This window comes from Ostrea edulis, chromosome 6 (genome assembly GCF_947568905.1).
Source record: "Ostrea edulis chromosome 6, xbOstEdul1.1, whole genome shotgun sequence".
Lineage (NCBI taxonomy): Eukaryota > Metazoa > Mollusca > Bivalvia > Ostreida > Ostreidae > Ostrea > Ostrea edulis.
Window position 1 is genome coordinate 64779442 of NC_079169.1, and position 19765 is coordinate 64799206.

Sequence of the window (19765 nt, forward strand, 5' to 3'; positions counted from 1 at the left end):
AATACCTATAACTTTTTCCAAAGAATTTGATGAAAAGGCGGAAACTGGGAGAAACTCAGTATTCCAATGCCCAAATTTTGAGGTACTTTACTAAAAGAATAAAGAATATTATGTAAATCCACTTCTAATGCTTTTCTAATACAACAGATTGCGTAATTGCAAGTCTAATGTAGGCACGTAGGATCAAGGACGGGGCCCGCCCTTCCCATTCCCCCCGCACTTTTTTGAGAACGTACATTTCCCCTAATATTTACATACAAAGTTAGTTATTTTCACATACAAAGTAAGATGTATTGGATGATTGCCCATCCTTATGCAAGCTTAAGCTTGAAGCGATGAAATGTAACACCCACCACCACCACTACACACACTATCTAAGGTTTTATCTGGGTTTTTATTTTCGTTGGTGGTTTGTTTTGGCTTTTGTTTATATTTTATTTCATTTGTTGTTTAGTTTTTTTTTTTAATTTTGACTCGTGAGGAATTTTAGACAATAGTGAAGTCAACTTCTCCTCCGCCTATGAAATACGATGCAACATACAAGTAAACCCTAAACAATTGAATGGGTATACAGTATTCAACATTTCTATTTCTTTTAATCTATGAAAATAAATCAAGTCAAGTACATCTTATCATCACAAGTACGAAATAAATTCTAATTTGATTAACTTCTAATTTAATTATGTATAATATCTAAGTGTATGCATCATACTTATGTATCTAATCATAAAATTATGTGTGATTGAAATAAGAATGTGTTTAAAAGGCATTGGTGTATGTATTGCTAAAACTTCAAAACGAATGAAATTCAAATGTTTGCATCCCAACAGTAAGCGGTACCAACAAAAAAAAAACAAACAAAAAAACAAAACAAAACAAAAAAACAACAACAACAAAACACAAAAAAAAACCAACATCAAGTAAACAACAAAATCAAAACAACAGCAACAACAACACACAAAACAAAGACAAAAAAAATAGAAATAAACAAACAAACCTACAAATACAAAATTAATTCTAAAAATACGCGTTACAGCAGATTACGGTTGTCTTTTGATATATATATATATGCAAACATAAATGATAACGCTTTCTGGTGATTGTTAGGTGTTGTAACTCGATCCAGAAAGAACGAGGGCGTTGACACGATCACAAAGAAGCTAAGAAATTAACCTTAACATTTTCTGTTCGGAGGAGGTCGATGTATTAAGCATGTGGAAGATATGATCTCCTTAAGCATTGTTACGTGAGGTAGGGTTTCAGAGGGACCGTAATATCATTCATGATCAAGAACGCCAAGTAATTTAGTGAATTATTCATTTATCTTAGTTTGTAGTCAAGATGATACTTTAACGAAATCGATTGTTATGAACCCGATCAGCCTATGGTTCTAGCCATGACACGACTACAATACGTCTGATATTAGTACTATGGAGCATGATATATAGTTTATTGAAAATACATTCTTGTAATAAAATTTAATGCCTCCCCTCCCCCTTTTTTTCAATACATGCAGAAACGTAATTCATATTGTATAAACAAAATACACATGTAAACAAGTGTCCGACTGAGAAATGATTATTACTATCGTGCCAATCATTATCCGACAGCAATCGCATCTTTTGGGGCCTTTCCTGCAAGTTTTTTCTCTCTCCAAACATGCCGGAAAGACCCGAGAAGTTGAGATTGCGCAGATAGGCGAGTGTACGACAAAGCTTTGTGACGTCACAAAGACTATGACGTTGTTTATTGTGACGTTATCCAAAAAACCATCTAAGCGACACATTTTGAAGGCAAAAGAACAGAAAAGTAAAAGAAACATACATTAGGAGTGTTTGTTTAAAGATGTTTCGCGCCTACCAGTCGTTGACACCAGTCTCCAACGTATATTTGGGACGAAGATGGGACCAACAGTTTTATGAACACCATAAAAAGAAAATGTCTTTGGGCAAGTATCATGATAGATCTACGGTTGTCATTTTTATACAGTTTGTTTGTGAAAGTATTCACAATCGAAGGCTTTTGTAAATTGACCACAAATACATAAAGTAAAATTGTCTCATTATCGCCAAGTGGGTCAACATCTACACATACTTAAGTTAAGGGGATTTGTATACAATGGAAAAAAAGGAAAATTATTTTCTACATAACAGACAGGCATAAAAAATACTTTTTAATCTTGTATATATCTTGTTGGTCATTTAAGGTAAATTAAGACACTACCTCAATATTGTGTAGGCATGTATCTGTACGTTGTACTTTAGGGAATATAAAATTAATCAAGTTTGCCATAGGGAACTCTAATTAATACATGTACTATCTAATTGCTTATTATTTATTAAAAGCAAAACTACTTTTATTATGGGTTCGGTCCCCTAAAGTAATTTAAGGAAATCCCCTCACAAAGTAAATGAAATAGAGTATCAGTGATCATTAATGTAGAAAAGTCGTCTCTAGCAGTTCAATGGTGACAGAGGCGACAAAGGTCATGCATGGAAACCCAGGAGTAATTCAGTTGGTGGAACACTCCCTCTTTGAGCGGGGGATCAGCGGCTCGAGTCTCGATTGCGCAGACTTAAGTCGTTTTAAAAAGTTCATGACTGTGTTAACACTCGACAAAAGATATAATGATCTGTTCTTTGAGTTTTCCTCTAAAAAACTGTCGCTTTGAAATTTTGTTTCACGAGGGCATTTTTTGTAAATTTGAAAAAATCGAAACGACTTCACTAGTATTATTTTCAACTTCACCTGTACGTTAATTTTCCTCAGAAATGTATGGTCCACTGCGTGGTCCAGTGGATAAGGTCGTCGACTCTTAGATCTTAAAACCTAGACATACGTTTAAACATACGTTCCAATTGGTTCTGTCATATATTTGAATAACTTCAATTTTTCGATCTTCGATCTAAAGATGTTTTCTATTTTTAAAAAGACCGGGTTCGATTCCCTCACGAACATATTTTTTTTCATATTCCTTTTCCATCTAGATTTTTTTTAAATTCTTAATTGAAACACGCTTCTAGTTTTTATAAATGTTTCATGTTCCGAGTTTGAAATAAGCTTCCAACCTGGACACTGTTTAGTTTGTGAATAAGACTCAACAAACACGCCGAATACAACATGCAATACCTGTGTTTTGATAGTCAAGGCTGTTAACGAGAACTTGTCTTTTTTTTCTGAATGAAAGTTGTTGACAAAGGCATGGTGCCTTTTACGAAAAACCGTTGTGAACTTTGCAAAGCTTTGGAAGAAAAACTTTAAGGCCAAACGAGGTAAATAACCGTTAAACAGTTTGAGTTTATATCTTTTCCAGTAGCAAATTCCTATGTTGAATCAAATTTTACAGGTGCATGTACTTTGAATAATATTGAATTTTATTAATGCGTATTAAACTTCCCATATATTGTTTTGTGGCCAGAGTCATGTACAGTTGCCAATTGTTGGTTGTAGAAAATAAAACATACGAGTATAAGGGCTTTTGGACTGTAGTAGTATAGAATATCAAATATTTTATATACTCGTAACATGTAACCGTATACATTGTATCTGATACTCAGGAAAAAAAGAAGACAATTTAATTTTCACGATTTCAAAAATTATCTTTAGACTACATGTATAATGTATCGACACATAAAATGTATTAGGCTTGTCCCTAGTACTGGGGAATCCTTCAGGTATTTAAATGGCAAATGCGCAATGAGTATAAATATGAATGAAGGTCAGTTCTACGTCACGAATGTTGGCACGGAGCTCCGATTAGGGAAAATTCCCGCTTCTGTGCAACACCCTCTTTACATGTTTTAGTGTATTTCAAGGTTTTTTTTATGCAGTCATATCCGCTTACCTGTAAAGGGACACGTTTGTATGAATGAGTTTTTATGTTATTTTCAGCGAAGCCTGTTGTCGACAACAAACCCCCAAAGACTTACGTGCACCTCCACGTCAAACTAAACAAATTGCAGGTATAGTATAGACGGATAGTTATACAGTAATACAGCAACGTTTAATGGGTATCATGGAGGGAAATGTTTCGCACCAAATGATGTTCTTTAAATCTTGCGAGATATATTTTGATTGCGAACATTTTTTCCATTTCGATCGGAAACAAACTCCGGTGTTTTATCTTAATTTCATATATATGGTCTGACCTTCAAAATTCAATAATTTCAAAGATCACTGCATATTACATGTACTTACTCCAGTTCTGAGATTGGATGTGGTATGAAAAAGATTGGATCACAAGAATAGAAAACGTAATTTGCACCAATATTTTACACAGTGCTTTAGTTTGACATCAACTATTACATTCGGTCAATATCACTGGGCATCAATTACATAAGATCAATGTGTGTATGAAGTCTGAGAAAAAAATGGGTCAGAAGGAAGATAGATAACTTTTTTATTTGGGGGTCAAAGTATCCGTTTACCGCCTATAAGCGTCAATAAATGGGTGGCTGGATATTCCGTTAGACCTGCAGTGGGTGGACAGACAAACAGACGGAGGGTTGGACGGACCGTCATAAGGAGTCCCGATGATTGCTTAAAGGAGAGGACCAAAGATAAAAGACAAAATACAGTCTAAAATTGGTCTGGCTAGACCTTGACCTTTTCACTAGTAATTTAAAGGGACTGATTCACGATTTTCCACAAAATTTTCTTTTTCACTTTTAATGATCAAAATCTACTGTCTAATGTGTTTAAAAGATTTCACATAAAAATTATGGTTATGCATCATCACAGAAGCTCATTTTAGAGAGTTTGTTATGTTTTGTAAACAAAGATTGCGGTGTGTTATTGTTTACGAAATTTTCAAAAGAATTAGATATCGTTCTAAGTTTATCATATCTTTCACATTTCAAGCATTTTTGGGGTAAAATATGTCATCCAAAAGTTAAAATTTGTGACTATGCAAAATTAAGATGCTTTATATTACAAAATCAATATTTCACTTGTTTTTTTTTTGTATAAAAAGACTCGAGTATTTGTTTACATAACACATATTTAAGGTTAAAATATTGCTTTTATTCTTGCATTCAGAAGGTCAAAATTTTGACTGTCAACATTAAATGAGTTATATTTTTAATGTTTAACATCGAAAATGAAAAATATTTTTATCAAAATTCGTGAACCAGTCCCTTTAAACCAAGGCCAATATGTTTTAAAAAGAGATTATCATAGAGAAGGAAGAAACTTAACACACTATAGATAGAAAATTATCTCAGGCGGCATGATTCTTAAAATCCCTTTGCAAGGTTGATATGTTCTTATGTGGGTGAAATATGAAGGAAATTGAGTCACAAGGAAAGAAAATATACCTCATACAAGCTATATCGAATGGACATACAAGCTATATCAGACGGAAGAACAGCTGATCAATGATTGTACACCAAATATTTTATTATATGCTCGTTTTGATTGGCTGAGATCGACATATTCATTTCCACTTCCTATTTGATATTTCTAATATCAGACCAACATTGAATTGAGGATTTCCAAATTGATACTATTTATTATTTGTCGGTCGTTCAATGAAAATTCCCGTCTCTAATCACGTTAGACTAGGTCTTAAATTGTGACTGACTTCTATTTTGAACTGGAGTAATAGCAGTTGTTGATTTATAGTAACATCGAATCCAATATAAAGACGACAGACCATGTATTGTTTGCCGGTTTCAGTGTTTTGAATAATTCAGTCATATAACAAACAAAAACTCCCGTCTAAAATAACTTTCGGCTAAGTCTTTCACTTTAACTGTATACCAAGATGGCCGATCAGGTATCAGTTTTGAAAGCTCTAGTAACCATTTTCAAATTATTCAATCATATGATAAACCAATTATCAACCTGTTCTCAGTTAATACCGGTACAATGTTTAGCTACATTCACCTCGCCTGGTCTCGGTAAATATCACATACACTATGTACTTATCATGCATCTAAAACATTGTACTGACAAACAAAATGACCGATACAATATCAATAACTGAATTATATTACAGATGGATGGTGACAGACTAGCTATAGTGGAAAGAGACAACGAGAATCTGTTGAATAAAATGGCACACATCATGAAAACGGGCGGGCATGTGGATAACAAAAGAAAGGATTATAAACAGAAAAGGTAATTGGCATGGATATCATCAATATCATCATCATTAACAACAACAGCAAAATCACAATCAGATCATTTATCATTAGCATCAAAATCATCATCACATCACCAACAACAAAATCATCCATTATCATCACATCATCATCAGCAACATTATCATCCATATGTCATTAACAAAAACAAAATTATCATCGTATCATCATCAACAATATTAGCTGCAAAACTGTAGTTCGTGGGGGTGGGTGGGGTGGGGTGTAGTTGATGTTGTTGGTACATATCATTCGGCAAACTTCGGCAGATTCCGGTACCCTACATCTAGATGGAATCGACCGAGGTGATCCGAGTGGGTACAGACAAGAGAGCTACAGATTCACTACTTATGTAAACCTGCGCAGTTTTTTCCCCTCACGGTTGAGGCATTCATTGCTGTATTCTTGCATTGCTGCACCAAAATTTTGATATGAAATAATTTCTAACATATTTTCCCACTACTTTTGTGATAAAGATACAAAGATACGTATATCTTCAAATATTCATTATTTAAAGCCCTATGCGAACCGTAGCTAGAAAACCTCGCCGTAAATCGAGGTTTTAATGAGGGGTGGATCGGCAGCTCTCTGGTTATAAGGGGTGGATCTGTAGCTTTCTGGTTTTTATAAGGGGTGGATCATTGATGCGCGTATTACTTCAATTCTTGCGCGCAATAATTGAATTGATGCGCACATCAATTGAATTTATAAAAGCAACAATTCATATGATGCGCGCATTGATTCAGTTATTGCATGCTATAATTGAATTGATGATATCTTCAGTTTTTCTCACAGAATGTACCTATGTATAACAGTGTTTTCTGGTGTAAAATACCCCTGTAACACTTCTCCATCTTACACTGCTGATTGATTGATTATAGCACCATATATTTCTATGGTTTACATTACATGGTGTAGTGTTTTGTTCATATTTCAATTTGATGAGGATTTTGATAGTTTTGATTTTTTTTTCAAAGCTACTAAAATGCACGACAGTGGGTAAAATGTGAGAAAAATGACCCTTCATTATTTACTCATTTGTGATATGGAAATTCCATTTCTGGAACAAGATTTGCTGTCTAGGACTCGGCAAAGCCTCGTCCGAAACATCTCACTCGTTTTCAACACGATACAGGCTAAAAACTTAAACTTGACAAATGAAACTCTTCATAGCAAATTAAAAAAAAAAAGCAATCCCTCAGATAAAATATAATGCAAACTTACCACACAAATCCAAAATATTCAATATAAATGCAAACTTGCATAAAACACATGGAACAAATAATATAAGACCGGACACTTATACAATACTGTAACAGGAATAGAGCATGCAACGGACCAGATTCGAACCGGGGTCCCTAAATCTCTAATCTGGCGTTCTACCAACTTAGCTATCTGACCACCGTCGATCGAATCCGTCGGACCGCCACATTCCTCCCTCCATTAATGTCTTCACTCCTTGAAGATATCTATCCCTTAGCAAGCATTTTCAGTTCCAGGGGCTGGTCTACGGCACCGAAAGTAATGGAGACAATGCAACGTACTAGACCGGGATTCGAACTGAATCTCCAGTCAGGTGCTCTACCAACTGAGCTATCTGACCACCGGCGATCACTGCAATAGAAATGGAAAATATACAATACAAATTATATAATATATGTATAAATGGGATTATAGAAAATTATACAATACAAATATTGCAACGTTTGACATGCCATCATTTTGGAATAATGAATATAATTTTATTTTCACAGCCTCAATAAAGTCAAGCGACACCGAGATCTCCTGAGAATAACTCATGAGAATTTTGCTATACTGAAAAGATTGAATGCTGTAGAACCCTTTCATAATCACCTACAATGGCAGGACGATTGGAACGTAAGCCAAGCATTTGTGTAGTTTTTGTATTCATGTAACGAAAGTCTATATACAATTATGAAGACTGTATTCATGTACCTACATTTGAGAATGTTAAATAATTGTAAGGGAACGGTCATTTAATTCTAAATGGAGAAGTTGGCACATTTAAAAGGTTCAAATCATTTATTTTCAAATACCCTAAAACTAGTCATTTATTTCTTGTTTAGCCAAGGACAACATATGATATTCCAGTCAATGTTAAAACGCATGTTACAATGTTTAAAATAAAATAGACCCGTGGTACATGTCACTCACCTCAGCAGCTGCATTTTGCTTCTCCATTTACATGTATCTACACTCTGAATACCATCTTCGCTATCCAAGGGTTTTCGGTCCACTCCGCTACCCATATTTATGGGGAGCGGAGTGGATTGACCCTTGGCTAGCGAAGATGTCTGAACACCAGCATAGACTCTTGTAATAGTGATCGCACACAAACCATCTAGGGTTTTGAATGATTTAATACACGAGTATGTTTGTTCATTCCCTTTGCCTTAATGTTCTTGATTCTTGAAAGGACACCCCCAATGACCTCCATAAAAATTGATGCAATGCTTCATCCTTATCCTGAATGTCATACTTATTACTTTTAACTGTTTGTATATGAAGAGCTGGGTACGGTAAATATAGGACATCGGCCGTGTCCACACGGCGTAAAAAAATAGAATTATGCTATCTTCAATTTTATTGCTCCAAATAATTTGTTCAAGTCCTCCTGTGTATGGAAATTACTTCTGTTTTTGAAAATGCACGTGCGTCTTATGAATGTGTAACTTTGTGGATCTAAAAGGAAGGTTTCCCTGGGCAGACTTTGATCGTATGGTGTTTAAAGAGAATGCTACAGTATATTATTTGCTTTGTATATTTTGGTTCTTGTGAATTTTTTTTTCATTTTAGTAAACAATCAGTATATATCACAATGCAAGTACAAATATAGCTGCAGAACTGTAGCTCTCTGAAAAAATATTGTGACTGTCCGTTACAATATTTTTAGTTCACCTGAGCTAAAAGCTCAAGTGAGCTTTTCTGATCACCCGTATTCCGGCGTCCGTCCGTCTGTCCGTCTGTAAACTTTTAACATTTTTGACTTCTCCTCAAAAACCACTGGGCCAATTTCAACCAAAGTTGGCACAAAGCATCTTTAGGTAAAAATAGAGTAGGGTCATTAAAATATCTTCTCAAGAACCACTGGTCCAGAAAAAAAAAATGAAATTTATAGATAAGCTTTATTAGGTAGTGCAGATTCTAAATTGTTAAAATCATGGCCCCCGGGGGTCGGATGGGGCCACAATAGGAGATCAAAGTTTTACATACAAATATATAGGAAAAATCTTTAAAAATCTTCTTCTCAAGGACCACTGAGCCAGAAAAGCTGATATTTACATGAACGCTTTCTGACATAGTGTAGATTCATGTTTGTTCAAATCATGGCCCCCAGGGGTCGGATGGGGCCACAATAGGGGATCAAAGTTTTACATACAAATATATAGGGAAAATCTTTAAAAATCTTCTTCTCAAGAACCACTGAGCCAGAAAAGCTGATATTTACATGAAAGCTTTCTGACATAGTGCAGATTCAAGTTTGTTCAAATCATGGCCCCTGGGGATAGGATGGGGCCACAAGGGGGGATCAAAGTTTTACATACAAATATATAGGAAAAATCTTCTTCTCAAGAACCATTGGGCCAAAGAAGTTCACATTTACATGAAAGCTTTCTGACATAGTGTAGATTCAAGTTTGCAAAAACCATGACCTCCAGGGGTAGGTTGGGGCCATAATAGGGACTACGGTTTTACATGCAAATATATATGGAAAGTCTTCTGATCTGGACCAAGGTGACTCAGGTGAGCGATGTGGCCCATGGGCCTCTTGTTTCAGAGAGCTACAGTTCTGCAGCTAGTACAAATATGCATAGCAAAAATGGTGTAGGGATACAGACATGTTTTTTTTTTTAGAGAGATGACGGCGATGGTGTAGATTTATAGTGCAGACTGCCCAGTAGGGGCCCTGCTATACTTTTAGAGAGAGAGAAAAAGGTCATTTTATTCCAATTTTTTGAAGGAATTGAATTATGTCCAAATGACTCGTACAAGTCATTTTCTGTTAAAAATAACAATGTTATGCATTTATGTGCATTTTGTTCCAAATTCAAAACGATTATAATCTTCAAATTATGTCCCTTGAATTTTTGCTTCCTGGACAAAAAATCGATCTGCTATACAAGTTGGTTCCTAGTGTAACTCTTGACAAACACGCAGTCATTTCAAAGTTGAAAAATTTCATTATACGTGTATCTTTAAAAAAAAAAAAATCATATTAGAAAGGAATAAGATGATTTGGGGTGAGACATTTTTTCTCACCAAATTGAGCTTTACTATCTCTTTAAACAACATTTTATTCAAAATGAATGATATTTGGCAGCAGGCGCAGCCCATTTTAGCCCTCTCCCTACACCATGGTCAAAGCGTACGTTCCATCTGTTCCCCTGGGCATCAAATTTCTCGTTATCACCAATTTTGTGAAATGTGAATTTTTGTGTTTCATAAAAGAGTTCAAAGTAGGATATTGTAAAACGAATGCTCAGTGATATCTCAGTACATCTTGCTGTGTAAATATAGTGTAGCGCTTCTTGTAAATAAAAAAAAATCTCTTTTAAATCTTCACAACAGCGATTAGGCTGGCCTTAGGAACTTCGTTAATACTGTTGTAAAAGTGCATCTCAAATAATTATACACGATTTCATAAGGATTTCCAAGGATTGTGCGACGTCACGTGACTGTGTCCTAAATGAAAATTAAAAAGTACGCCCCTTTCCCCGTGACTACTGTTGATTGGAACTTCAACAAAGTACTGAAACAAATATAGATCAACGAGAAAATGTAAGAAATCTTCTAAATACATAGTGGCAATGGCAGCCGATGTGCTGTGTTGTCAGTTTTTGTAAACTTTCAAGAAGATATAGATATGCGAAGGTGAAACTCTGGAAAAGCGTGTACTATAGTTGTTTTCAATTTGTTTTTGGTTAAAAGTTTGATGTAAACTGGGAGCAATAGAATATGTTCCACTATGGGTTTTTTTCCACCAGAGCTTCAAGAAGACATCATTTTTTTTCTTGATTAGTAATCTCAATTTTGCTTGTACGAGGCAACTTTCATATTGATCTCAATATAAGCCAAGGTTGAATCTATAGTTCGATTTGATTTTCATGATAAAATGGGAACAAATAAATGTGTCAAAAAACTCTTTTTTTTTTATTTTACAAAAGATTCATACAAATCATGTACGAGGCAACTTTCATATTCATCTTAATATAAGCCAAGGTTGAATCTATAGTTCGATTTGATTTTCATGATAAAATGGGAACAAATAAATGTGTCAAACTCTCTTTTTTATTTTACAAAAGATTCATACAAATTCATACAAAATTCCGTTCTCAAGAATTTACATGCATCAGCCAATTATGAAACCATTCATACTGATCTCAAATTTACCCGCGCTTATGCAGGATAAACCGAAAAAGGCATTTTTTTCAAAAGCCAGCGTCGCTTTTTATCTACATTTCAACATAGTTTTTGTAAAAAAAAAAAAAAATATATATATATATAATTGAAATTGTGAAAAAATCTTAAAATTTCACAACTATCAAAATAGGAAAATATCTGCAACGTGTGATTATTAACAGTGCTCTCCTCAGATCTGTGGCTCTCTGGGGAAAATATTGGAACAGACCACGTCTTTCCCGATATTTCCCAGAGAGCTATAACAAACGCTAGCTCGCATTATTGAATTTGTCAATCTAAACATTGAGAGACATTTATCAGAATTCCGTGACAATGATACATACATGTATTCTCAGGAAAAGATAGGTCTCGTTTTATATACGGAAGTGATCATTTATTTCAGGTCAATCAAAAATATATGGCCAAGATCGAAAAGTTTCCCCAATACTGGAGGAATAAGCACCTGGATCCATACGATGTTCACAAGGAACAAATAGCTGCCGCCAACAAACGAATCAGGAATCGGGTAAAACTTACAAGACATATTGTGAAAAGTACAGAATTTCATAGGGAAAGCACGTGATATCAAAATGTTAAAAATCAAGAAAAACCTGCAACTGACGTCTGTAACTGAGCATAATCTCACCTTTCCCCCGATTACATGTACTATAATATAGATAAAAGGTCCGAATTGTCGATTTATATGCAAAAAGAAAATATAATAGCAATCGATATATTATACCTGGAAACAAAACATCATTTCTAAGAGTTCGAAATCTTGCGAAGTTAAGGGAAATATTATGCGTGTTGTATAGATCATGCTTACATTTATTTTGTGTCACCCATACAGTTGTTGCGGGAAGAACAACAAATAAGGAACGGTGACACAGGAACCAAAGTGAGTGACCACGCCTCTCCTCCTCCCAGACCCCTGAGCCCCCGGGCCAGTTCTAATCACCCCACAGAGAAGACACCATAGACAGGAAAAGAACATTTCAGTGATCATTCAAGAATACAAGTATTCAAACATTCAGTAATATTTATGTAATTATAGCAAAAATTAAAAAACAATAAAAATATGAATAAAATATTGTAGTTGAATTGTCATTACATACACATATATATACAGAACATGGCTGCACATACTTTCATTTGTTCAGCTCTCGGTATGCAAGCTCTCAATTCATTCACAAAATGAATCATCCGGTGTTTTATTTTACACCCAAACGCTTCATGTACATGGTACAATTGTTTATGTGTATATAATGTATATCACAGATAATTTATGAAATATAAAACTGCATATCTAAATGAAGACAATAGCCTCCCATGTGGCAAACATCGGAAAAATATGGAGGGGTGTATAAAATGTGAAGTTAAAAATCCGTTGCTATTTGAATGGAATTTGCATTCCCAGGGCTGCTTCGTGCTCACGTGCTTTCAGTCGGAGTGACGTAATACTTCCTGTGCGTTGAGATGGATCTGGAAATGGTGAACCATATTTTCCAAAAATGGACAAGGTAGCTGCATATGCAAAGGGATTCATTCCATAGAACGGAAATGTGGATGGGAAGTAAGGCACATGGGTTTTTGTTAGATTAAGGGGCGTGGCTTCATCATCGTCACTAACGGGTTCTTTCTTTGTAGCATCGTACATCTTTGGTATTGGTACCTAAAATAATACAGGAAAGATTTACAACAAGATAGAATTGCTGTACCTATAGATGATGATGATGATGATAAGGGGCTCACCTGGAGTGGCAAGGGTGTGCCGTCGGCTCTGAAAGTCGCGGTTTTAGGGGCAGGAACATAATTCACTTCTTTCAGGTCTTGCAGACCGCCAAAGTTACCGAGCTTTTCATATTTCCTCCACTTTGCTCTTCTGTTTTGGAACCAGATCTGCAACAATATTCATAACTAAATTAAATTGAAAGATTAAACCCAAAAGTAAAATTATGTTGAGTAAGCATACACGCGCTGAAACTATCTAGAGTATATAAAAGACTGACCTGTACCCTGGCCTCTGGGAGACCTGTTTTGTGTGACAGCTCCTCCCTGGAATTGACATCTGGGTAGTGTGTGACCCGGAAGACGTTTTCCAATGATTTTAGCTGATCAGCAGTAAAAGTAGTCCGGAATCTCCTCTTTTTGTGAGAATCCATATTCATATCTGGTTCTGGTGAACTGGATTTTCGTTTCAGCGTAGTTTCAGAAATAGAAATCGTGTCTGGCATGTGCGGGGAGTCTGGTGGCGATGTACTTGTCCCTAATTCCCCGTTCTCTGTTTTAAAGAAATAGTACAAGTATTTGTGAATGAGGAGACACAGTTATAAATTCTAAACTGTGAGAAGGAAAATATTGCCTCTTCACGTTATCAACAATTGAACGAAGACACGTGCGCATTTATGCAATTTAATCACACTAATTAAAGGAATAAATGTTTTATGGAATAAAGGAATGTCATTGAATTGTTATTGAATATGCCAATATCAACTTTGAAGTATCCTTCCTTAAATTTAGAGATAGCAATTTTGATCAAATTGATCTCGCACCTACTCGAAAAATGACAGTGCTTCGGAAACAATATGGTACGGTTCAAAGACGAGTTTATCCGGCGATAAAATTCTCTTCCTCGGCAACCGAAGAGACGGTGTTTGCTGAGTTGAAAATAAATACCTTGTCGGTTAAGAAATATTGCAACAATAGTCGTTTGAAGATGTAGTGACATCTCGGAAAATTTACAGATTATTTAGACAGCAGAGACAGAAATGTTAATTTGATGTCTATTGCAATAGTTATTAACCTCAAACGAAAGGTTCATAGAAGGCAACGTCATTCAAACCACCTCGTCTTTAAAACATCTTCCGTCTTTAAAGCTGTAAGTTTTGGGATGCTGAAAGTACTCTTTCATTGTTGATAAGAATCATCAACCAAATGCACCCAATTGGATATCATTGCTTATGTTGTAAAAATCACTGAATAACCAAAATTTGAATGATATATTTTGCCCTTATCAGCGTAGTAAAACGATTGTATTTTGGTCCAATACTTTAAATGTCGTTTGAATTACATTGATGACTATTTGGTGTTGTAAAATATATCAAAATAAGCCTATTGAGGTCAGATGGACATCATACATCGGATATACACAAGTCCCTGTCTTCTCTTGACTTTGAAGACCCGATAATTTATAGACCAGCCTACCGCTCCCGACTAGAGAAAAAGCACATTTTCTCGACATCTTTTATTTGGCATCTATTTAAACAGGATCAAAACAAAACCCCTTCTTATTAAACTTTTTTGAACCATGTTTGATAAAATTAACACTTTAGATCCTCAATTACCCAATAAAAGTAGACTGTGTTTGAATACCCACGGTGGACAAACGCGAGCTTCAATTTTAAACGACATAAATTACATTTTTGCAAACACGTTCATGGAGTTTCATCTTGTACTTTCTCTGAGAGGGTCAACTATAATTTACAATTTTGATAAGAATTTCCAGAGCTTTTTTTTCACAAGGATGATTCAGACAGCGGCAAAGGTTTCGAGTTTTTTTTTTTTTTTATTGGTGACAGCTCCTCGTTTGTACTGTCAAACCTTTTACCGTACCCATGTAAAAATAAATAATAATAATTTATTATTAGTTTTAGCGTTTAGATTGATCTTTTTTCTTGCTTGCTTTAAAAAGAATTTTTTTTCCGTTTTTTTTTTCCAATTTCAGATTATCCAGCAACACAAATCGAAATCGAAAACTTGTGGGAATGTAACACGTTTGCTAATACGGCCTTTTTCGCACACTACGATTTAGTGCTTTATCTGTGTGATAATGAACCGATACAAATTGGAATCCCACAGACGGAAATCCTAACCAGATTCTCATGCAGCTGTACTGATTGCAGAATACACCCCAAACCCGAATTTCATTTCATTCTGGAAAATAATGTCCATATCTTAACAAAAATATTTATACATTTTACAATGCAAGATTTAGTATTAGATAATTTATTCATCAAGTCAAATTTTTATATATAATTATAATCCAGAAATAAGTATAGAAAAATTTATACAAATAGCAGTATAATAAAAATATCCCCGGTCTCTGTCTTAATTGTCTTCCACGCTTTTCAGATTATCATAGTTCCAGCAATAAATAGACAATTTCTTAAAAATTGACAACACTAATCAATTCAACGTAAGCGCTTTCATTTTGATCAGCAGACGTTTTACATTCAAAGCAAGTGACGTTGAAACGTTGCAAATTAATGACGTTACGAACAATAGAATGCAAGTATCATACGGTAGTGCAAATTCAAGTGTGTTCAATATATATCTATATTCCGTACTGCCCAAAGACTATTCATTGCAATACCCATGTGGAAGGAGAGAAAATAAATAAAATAAAAAGTGCTAAATTGATCTGCATAATCTTTTATGTCATATTGATTTGCTTTTTACCATATCATTTAGATCATGTGTTTAAACGGATAAAAAAAAAAGGCAATTGCTGTATCTTTTAAATTAACAATTTGACGTAATGTTATAAAATTTGTAAATCATAGACTTGATTTGCATATTTAGGATTTAAAAATGTAGTAAACTCGAAGTGACATAGGTTTTTTTTTTTTAAAAACTGATAAATGATGTATTACATACCAGTTCTGTCCGTGTGTGGGGGCTTGACTCTGCTGTTGGTTCGATCTCCGTCTTGAGTCTCTTCTACTCTTGGCTTCTCAGATTTCAGAATAGCATCAATGGAATGTGGAGTCACTCGTCGTACTGAGGAAAAATCATCTTTTGCAACATCAACATCCGTTAACATTTTGTTATGTTCTCCTAAATTGTCTATTCGAATGAAATCAATATCTTTACAATACAACCCAGTGTACAATGAATGGGAGATTAAAGGATGTGTCAATGTTCATGTATCGATTGTTTAAATATGATAAAAGAAAAGGCCATAAATTTCCACCTTGTCAACTCCCTCTGATTCTTTTATTTCTTGTATTGGTTGCTTGAAGTCGTTTAATAGTTAGAACTAGATGATTGACACGAATGAAATCCTCTATTGCAAACAGGTAAAACGAAAGAGCACGCCTGTCTCTTACAGACTTCTGATAACATTTTAACTTGAATGGATTTTAGAACCCATAACAAAGAAATTTTATACAAAAAGATTGTCATCAATATAGGCAGATTACTTTACCGATTTTCAGTTCAAATTTCGAGAAAATTTAATAAGTAAATTCTCTTTATTACTTTAGTTTTAAATGATTTCATTTTGTTTCATCAAAAAGTAAAAGAATTTTCAGTCATCTAAATTGAAATCGTAAAACAGACATTTTTGTGAGGAAAATTTACGCTTCTACAACAACTTGAGAAATTAAGCAATATTTCGGCCTTGACGGGTGTACATAAGAATACAGTTTTATGCGTCCTGATCGATTAATTTAGACCCCCCCCCTCTCTCTCTCTATTTCACAATGTTGATCTTGTTCATCGTCTTAAACTAAATGTACAAAACAGAAACTTTATACTTGTGAACTGAAAGGTAAAGGTCAAAGCTAAGTATTTGAAAAAGGACATGTTCATCTATAAAAATTGAAGGAACCCAGTGTCGCTCGAAACAAAGCGTTTCACGGAAATTCATAAAAATAATTTGATGATTCGTAAAGGTGGTGAAAGCTGTGAGGCATGCATGCGTATTGTGTGGTTTTTGTTTTTGTTTTGCTGGAACATAGTTTAGTTCGCGAGGCATGTGAAAGAGATATAAAGTTTATTCATTTAACAAATAGTCATATTGTATGATAATCATGTCAAATCTCAAGACAAAAAACAAAAATAATGAACAAAACGGTGAAGAAAATCAATCAGAATTTGATGCTGAAGTCAAGGACTTTTAACTGCTAGATCCCGAAATTTAAATTATATACATACGTATGTAGTGCATGTAAAATCAGCAAATATTATCTAATTCAAGTAATTTTCGATAAATCACATTGGTCTTTGATATGAAATTTTAAGAAATTTTAGTATTATAATCGGAATAAACACATGTCATTCCCTATCTATTTAAAAAAGTTGTAATTATGAAAGACCTGCCAAGCGCGTGTGTTGCATTTGAAACGAACACGATTTCATTTTCAAACTTAACATATCAGATTATTGTTAAAATTAAGAATGTAAATTGTATTTCAATAAATATATAGTGTTACTACATATGCATTACCAATATCTCATAACAGACACTGCATACAAGTATATACTTACAATATGAATGTATTTCTATTGCCTATATTTTCATGTATTTTCCCCCTTTATTTCTTAACGATGCACTCTTTTCTTCATTTCTTTATATACTGTATTTAAGTTTTGTGTTTAAAGTGACATCTCGTATAGGCCCGATGGGCCGGGTGTTCGATTTATTTTTAAACTGCCAGTGAACAGAAGGTATACACATGTCACTATAGATAAATTACTTATTACTTACATATAAAGAAACACACAATATACATATGTACTTGTAACTCTTTAATTTCATGGCTTGATATGCTTTCTAGATTTACATTATTTGCATGTTTTCTAGCTAGCCGTCTTTTATTATATTCCTCATTCAATAGAAGTAACACATACGTATAACAGCTCTAGATATTTTCCAGGGTTCAGCTGCACATCTCCTTTTTTTTTTTTTTGGAAATAATTTTAGAAGAACTGTTCATCTCAAGTTCAGGAAATTGATTAATTCATTTTACGTATTTCTAAAATTTTTACAATTTTTTCAAATAAAAATATTTACATGTGCAAAAATGTAATATATATATATATATATATATATATATATATATATATATATATATATATATATATATATTAAAATTCATATAGAACACAAATTGCGTTCTAATGTTTGGATATACTTGACACACATCAATTATTCTCTAGAACGTGGGATGAGCTTATTCAAATTCTGCATATGTCAAAATATGATATCTTCCCATAAAAATCAAGAAATTTAAAAATCCACACACCAGGATCTTCCATAAATGAACTCTTTTGAATAAAAGAATGTTATCGCTAGTAAAAATTATAAAGTCTCAACATTTTATTATTCTTTAAAGAATAATAAAAAGTAAGGGCTTTATTAATTATTCGTTCAAACAAATTTGTTTGAACGAATAATTAGCATGGACATTTAATGTATTTTGTGAAATTAGTGTTTTATTTCTTCTTTTTTTGGTTGTCAGTTTATTCCCTAGACACCTTACTTCTTCGATACTTTTGAATGATAATTAAAAATAAACGAAAATGAACCAAACAATTTTAAGTCCAAAAGAATTTGTGGATAAATATTTATTGATAAATATCTATTTTATTAAATATCAATTTTGATTTTTAAAAAATCTTTATTTCAAGTAGACTATATAAAAATCAACATTTTCCGACTTCATAGATGAAAATGTGAATGAATATCAATCAAAGCGTCAGTAAAACACACATAAATCAAGAAATGAAATAGAACACCAGATGCATCGAACCCCCAGTAGAGATAACGTGCATACATAATGACGAAAGTTTAGGAAAAATGACACGTATAGATAAATATATTTATAGTACCATCAAATGAAAAAAATAAAATAAAACAACAGTAAAAAATGCTGCTGGAAAGCCTTGCATTTACACAAATCTGTAATACAACTGTGTGAATTTAAACTGATTAAGATTATTAACTTCTCTGAAAAAAATCAGGAAGAGAGTTTCACTGCTTAGCAGCAATGTACAGTATATATAAGATTACAATTGTTCTTATATTTGGTAAAATTGTCGTGGTTGCATATCTAAACGATCGGACTTTTTTTATTTCAATAAAAATCTTGCAAATGTAGTCTTGTATATTTGCAAGATTTCTATTTGTATAAAAAATCTTGCAAATATACAGGACAATTCTTATGTTTGATTTTTAAGGACTTTAACGCGTCTTAATGGTAGTTTTGATCTGTACAGCGGAACATCAAATGTACCTACGAAGTCATTCATACAAAAAGGAGGGCTCTTTTTGCCCCCCCCCCCCTCTATTAGTGCCAGATTGATGAAAAGGACATCAAGTACATGACTCTTCCGTATGCCATGGTTAACCAAATGTATTAAATTAGGCCCTCTTCGTGGCCACAAACGGATTTTCCAGAGATGTTTTAATGTCATATGAA

General features: G+C 33.9%; 2 protein-coding genes across 2 annotated transcripts; one reads left to right on the forward strand and one right to left on the reverse strand.

The window, feature by feature from the left end:
- The first annotated feature begins 1801 nt into the window (after nt 1–1801).
- On the forward strand, nt 1802–12540 carry LOC125647734 (uncharacterized). Its single transcript, XM_048874531.2, has 6 exons — nt 1802–1948; nt 3892–3962; nt 5999–6120; nt 7895–8018; nt 11965–12087; nt 12412–12540. Exons 1-6 carry the CDS (start codon nt 1846–1848, stop codon nt 12538–12540), a joined length of 672 nt encoding a protein of 223 aa, XP_048730488.1. The 5' UTR covers nt 1802–1845.
- Nucleotides 11298–16575, reverse strand: LOC125647732 (retinal homeobox protein Rx1-like). Its single transcript, XM_048874530.2, has 4 exons — nt 16218–16575; nt 13571–13842; nt 13314–13460; nt 11298–13233 (listed from the first exon to the last, which is right to left on the reverse strand). The coding sequence occupies exons 1-4, from the start codon at nt 16381–16383 to the stop codon at nt 12952–12954; spliced, it is 867 nt and encodes a 288-aa protein (XP_048730487.2). The 5' UTR covers nt 16384–16575; the 3' UTR covers nt 11298–12951.
- Nucleotides 16576–19765: the final 3190 nt, after the last annotated feature.

Coding starts and splice junctions, on each gene's coding strand:
- LOC125647734 (XM_048874531.2), top strand. CDS start 1,846: ATGTTTCGCGCCTACCAGTCGTTGACACCAGTCTCCAACGTATATTTG. Junction 6,121..7,894: donor AAGGATTATAAACAGAAAAG/GTAATTGGCATG, acceptor TTATTTTCACAG/CCTCAATAAAGTCAAGCGAC. Junction 12,088..12,411: donor ACAAACGAATCAGGAATCGG/GTAAAACTTACA, acceptor TCACCCATACAG/TTGTTGCGGGAAGAACAACA.
- LOC125647732 (XM_048874530.2), bottom strand. CDS start 16,383: ATGTTAACGGATGTTGATGTTGCAAAAGATGATTTTTCCTCAGTACGA. Junction 13,843..16,217: donor CCCACACACGGACAGAACTG/GTATGTAATACA, acceptor TCTTTAAAACAG/AGAACGGGGAATTAGGGACA. Junction 13,234..13,313: donor GCACACCCTTGCCACTCCAG/GTGAGCCCCTTA, acceptor GTATTATTTTAG/GTACCAATACCAAAGATGTA.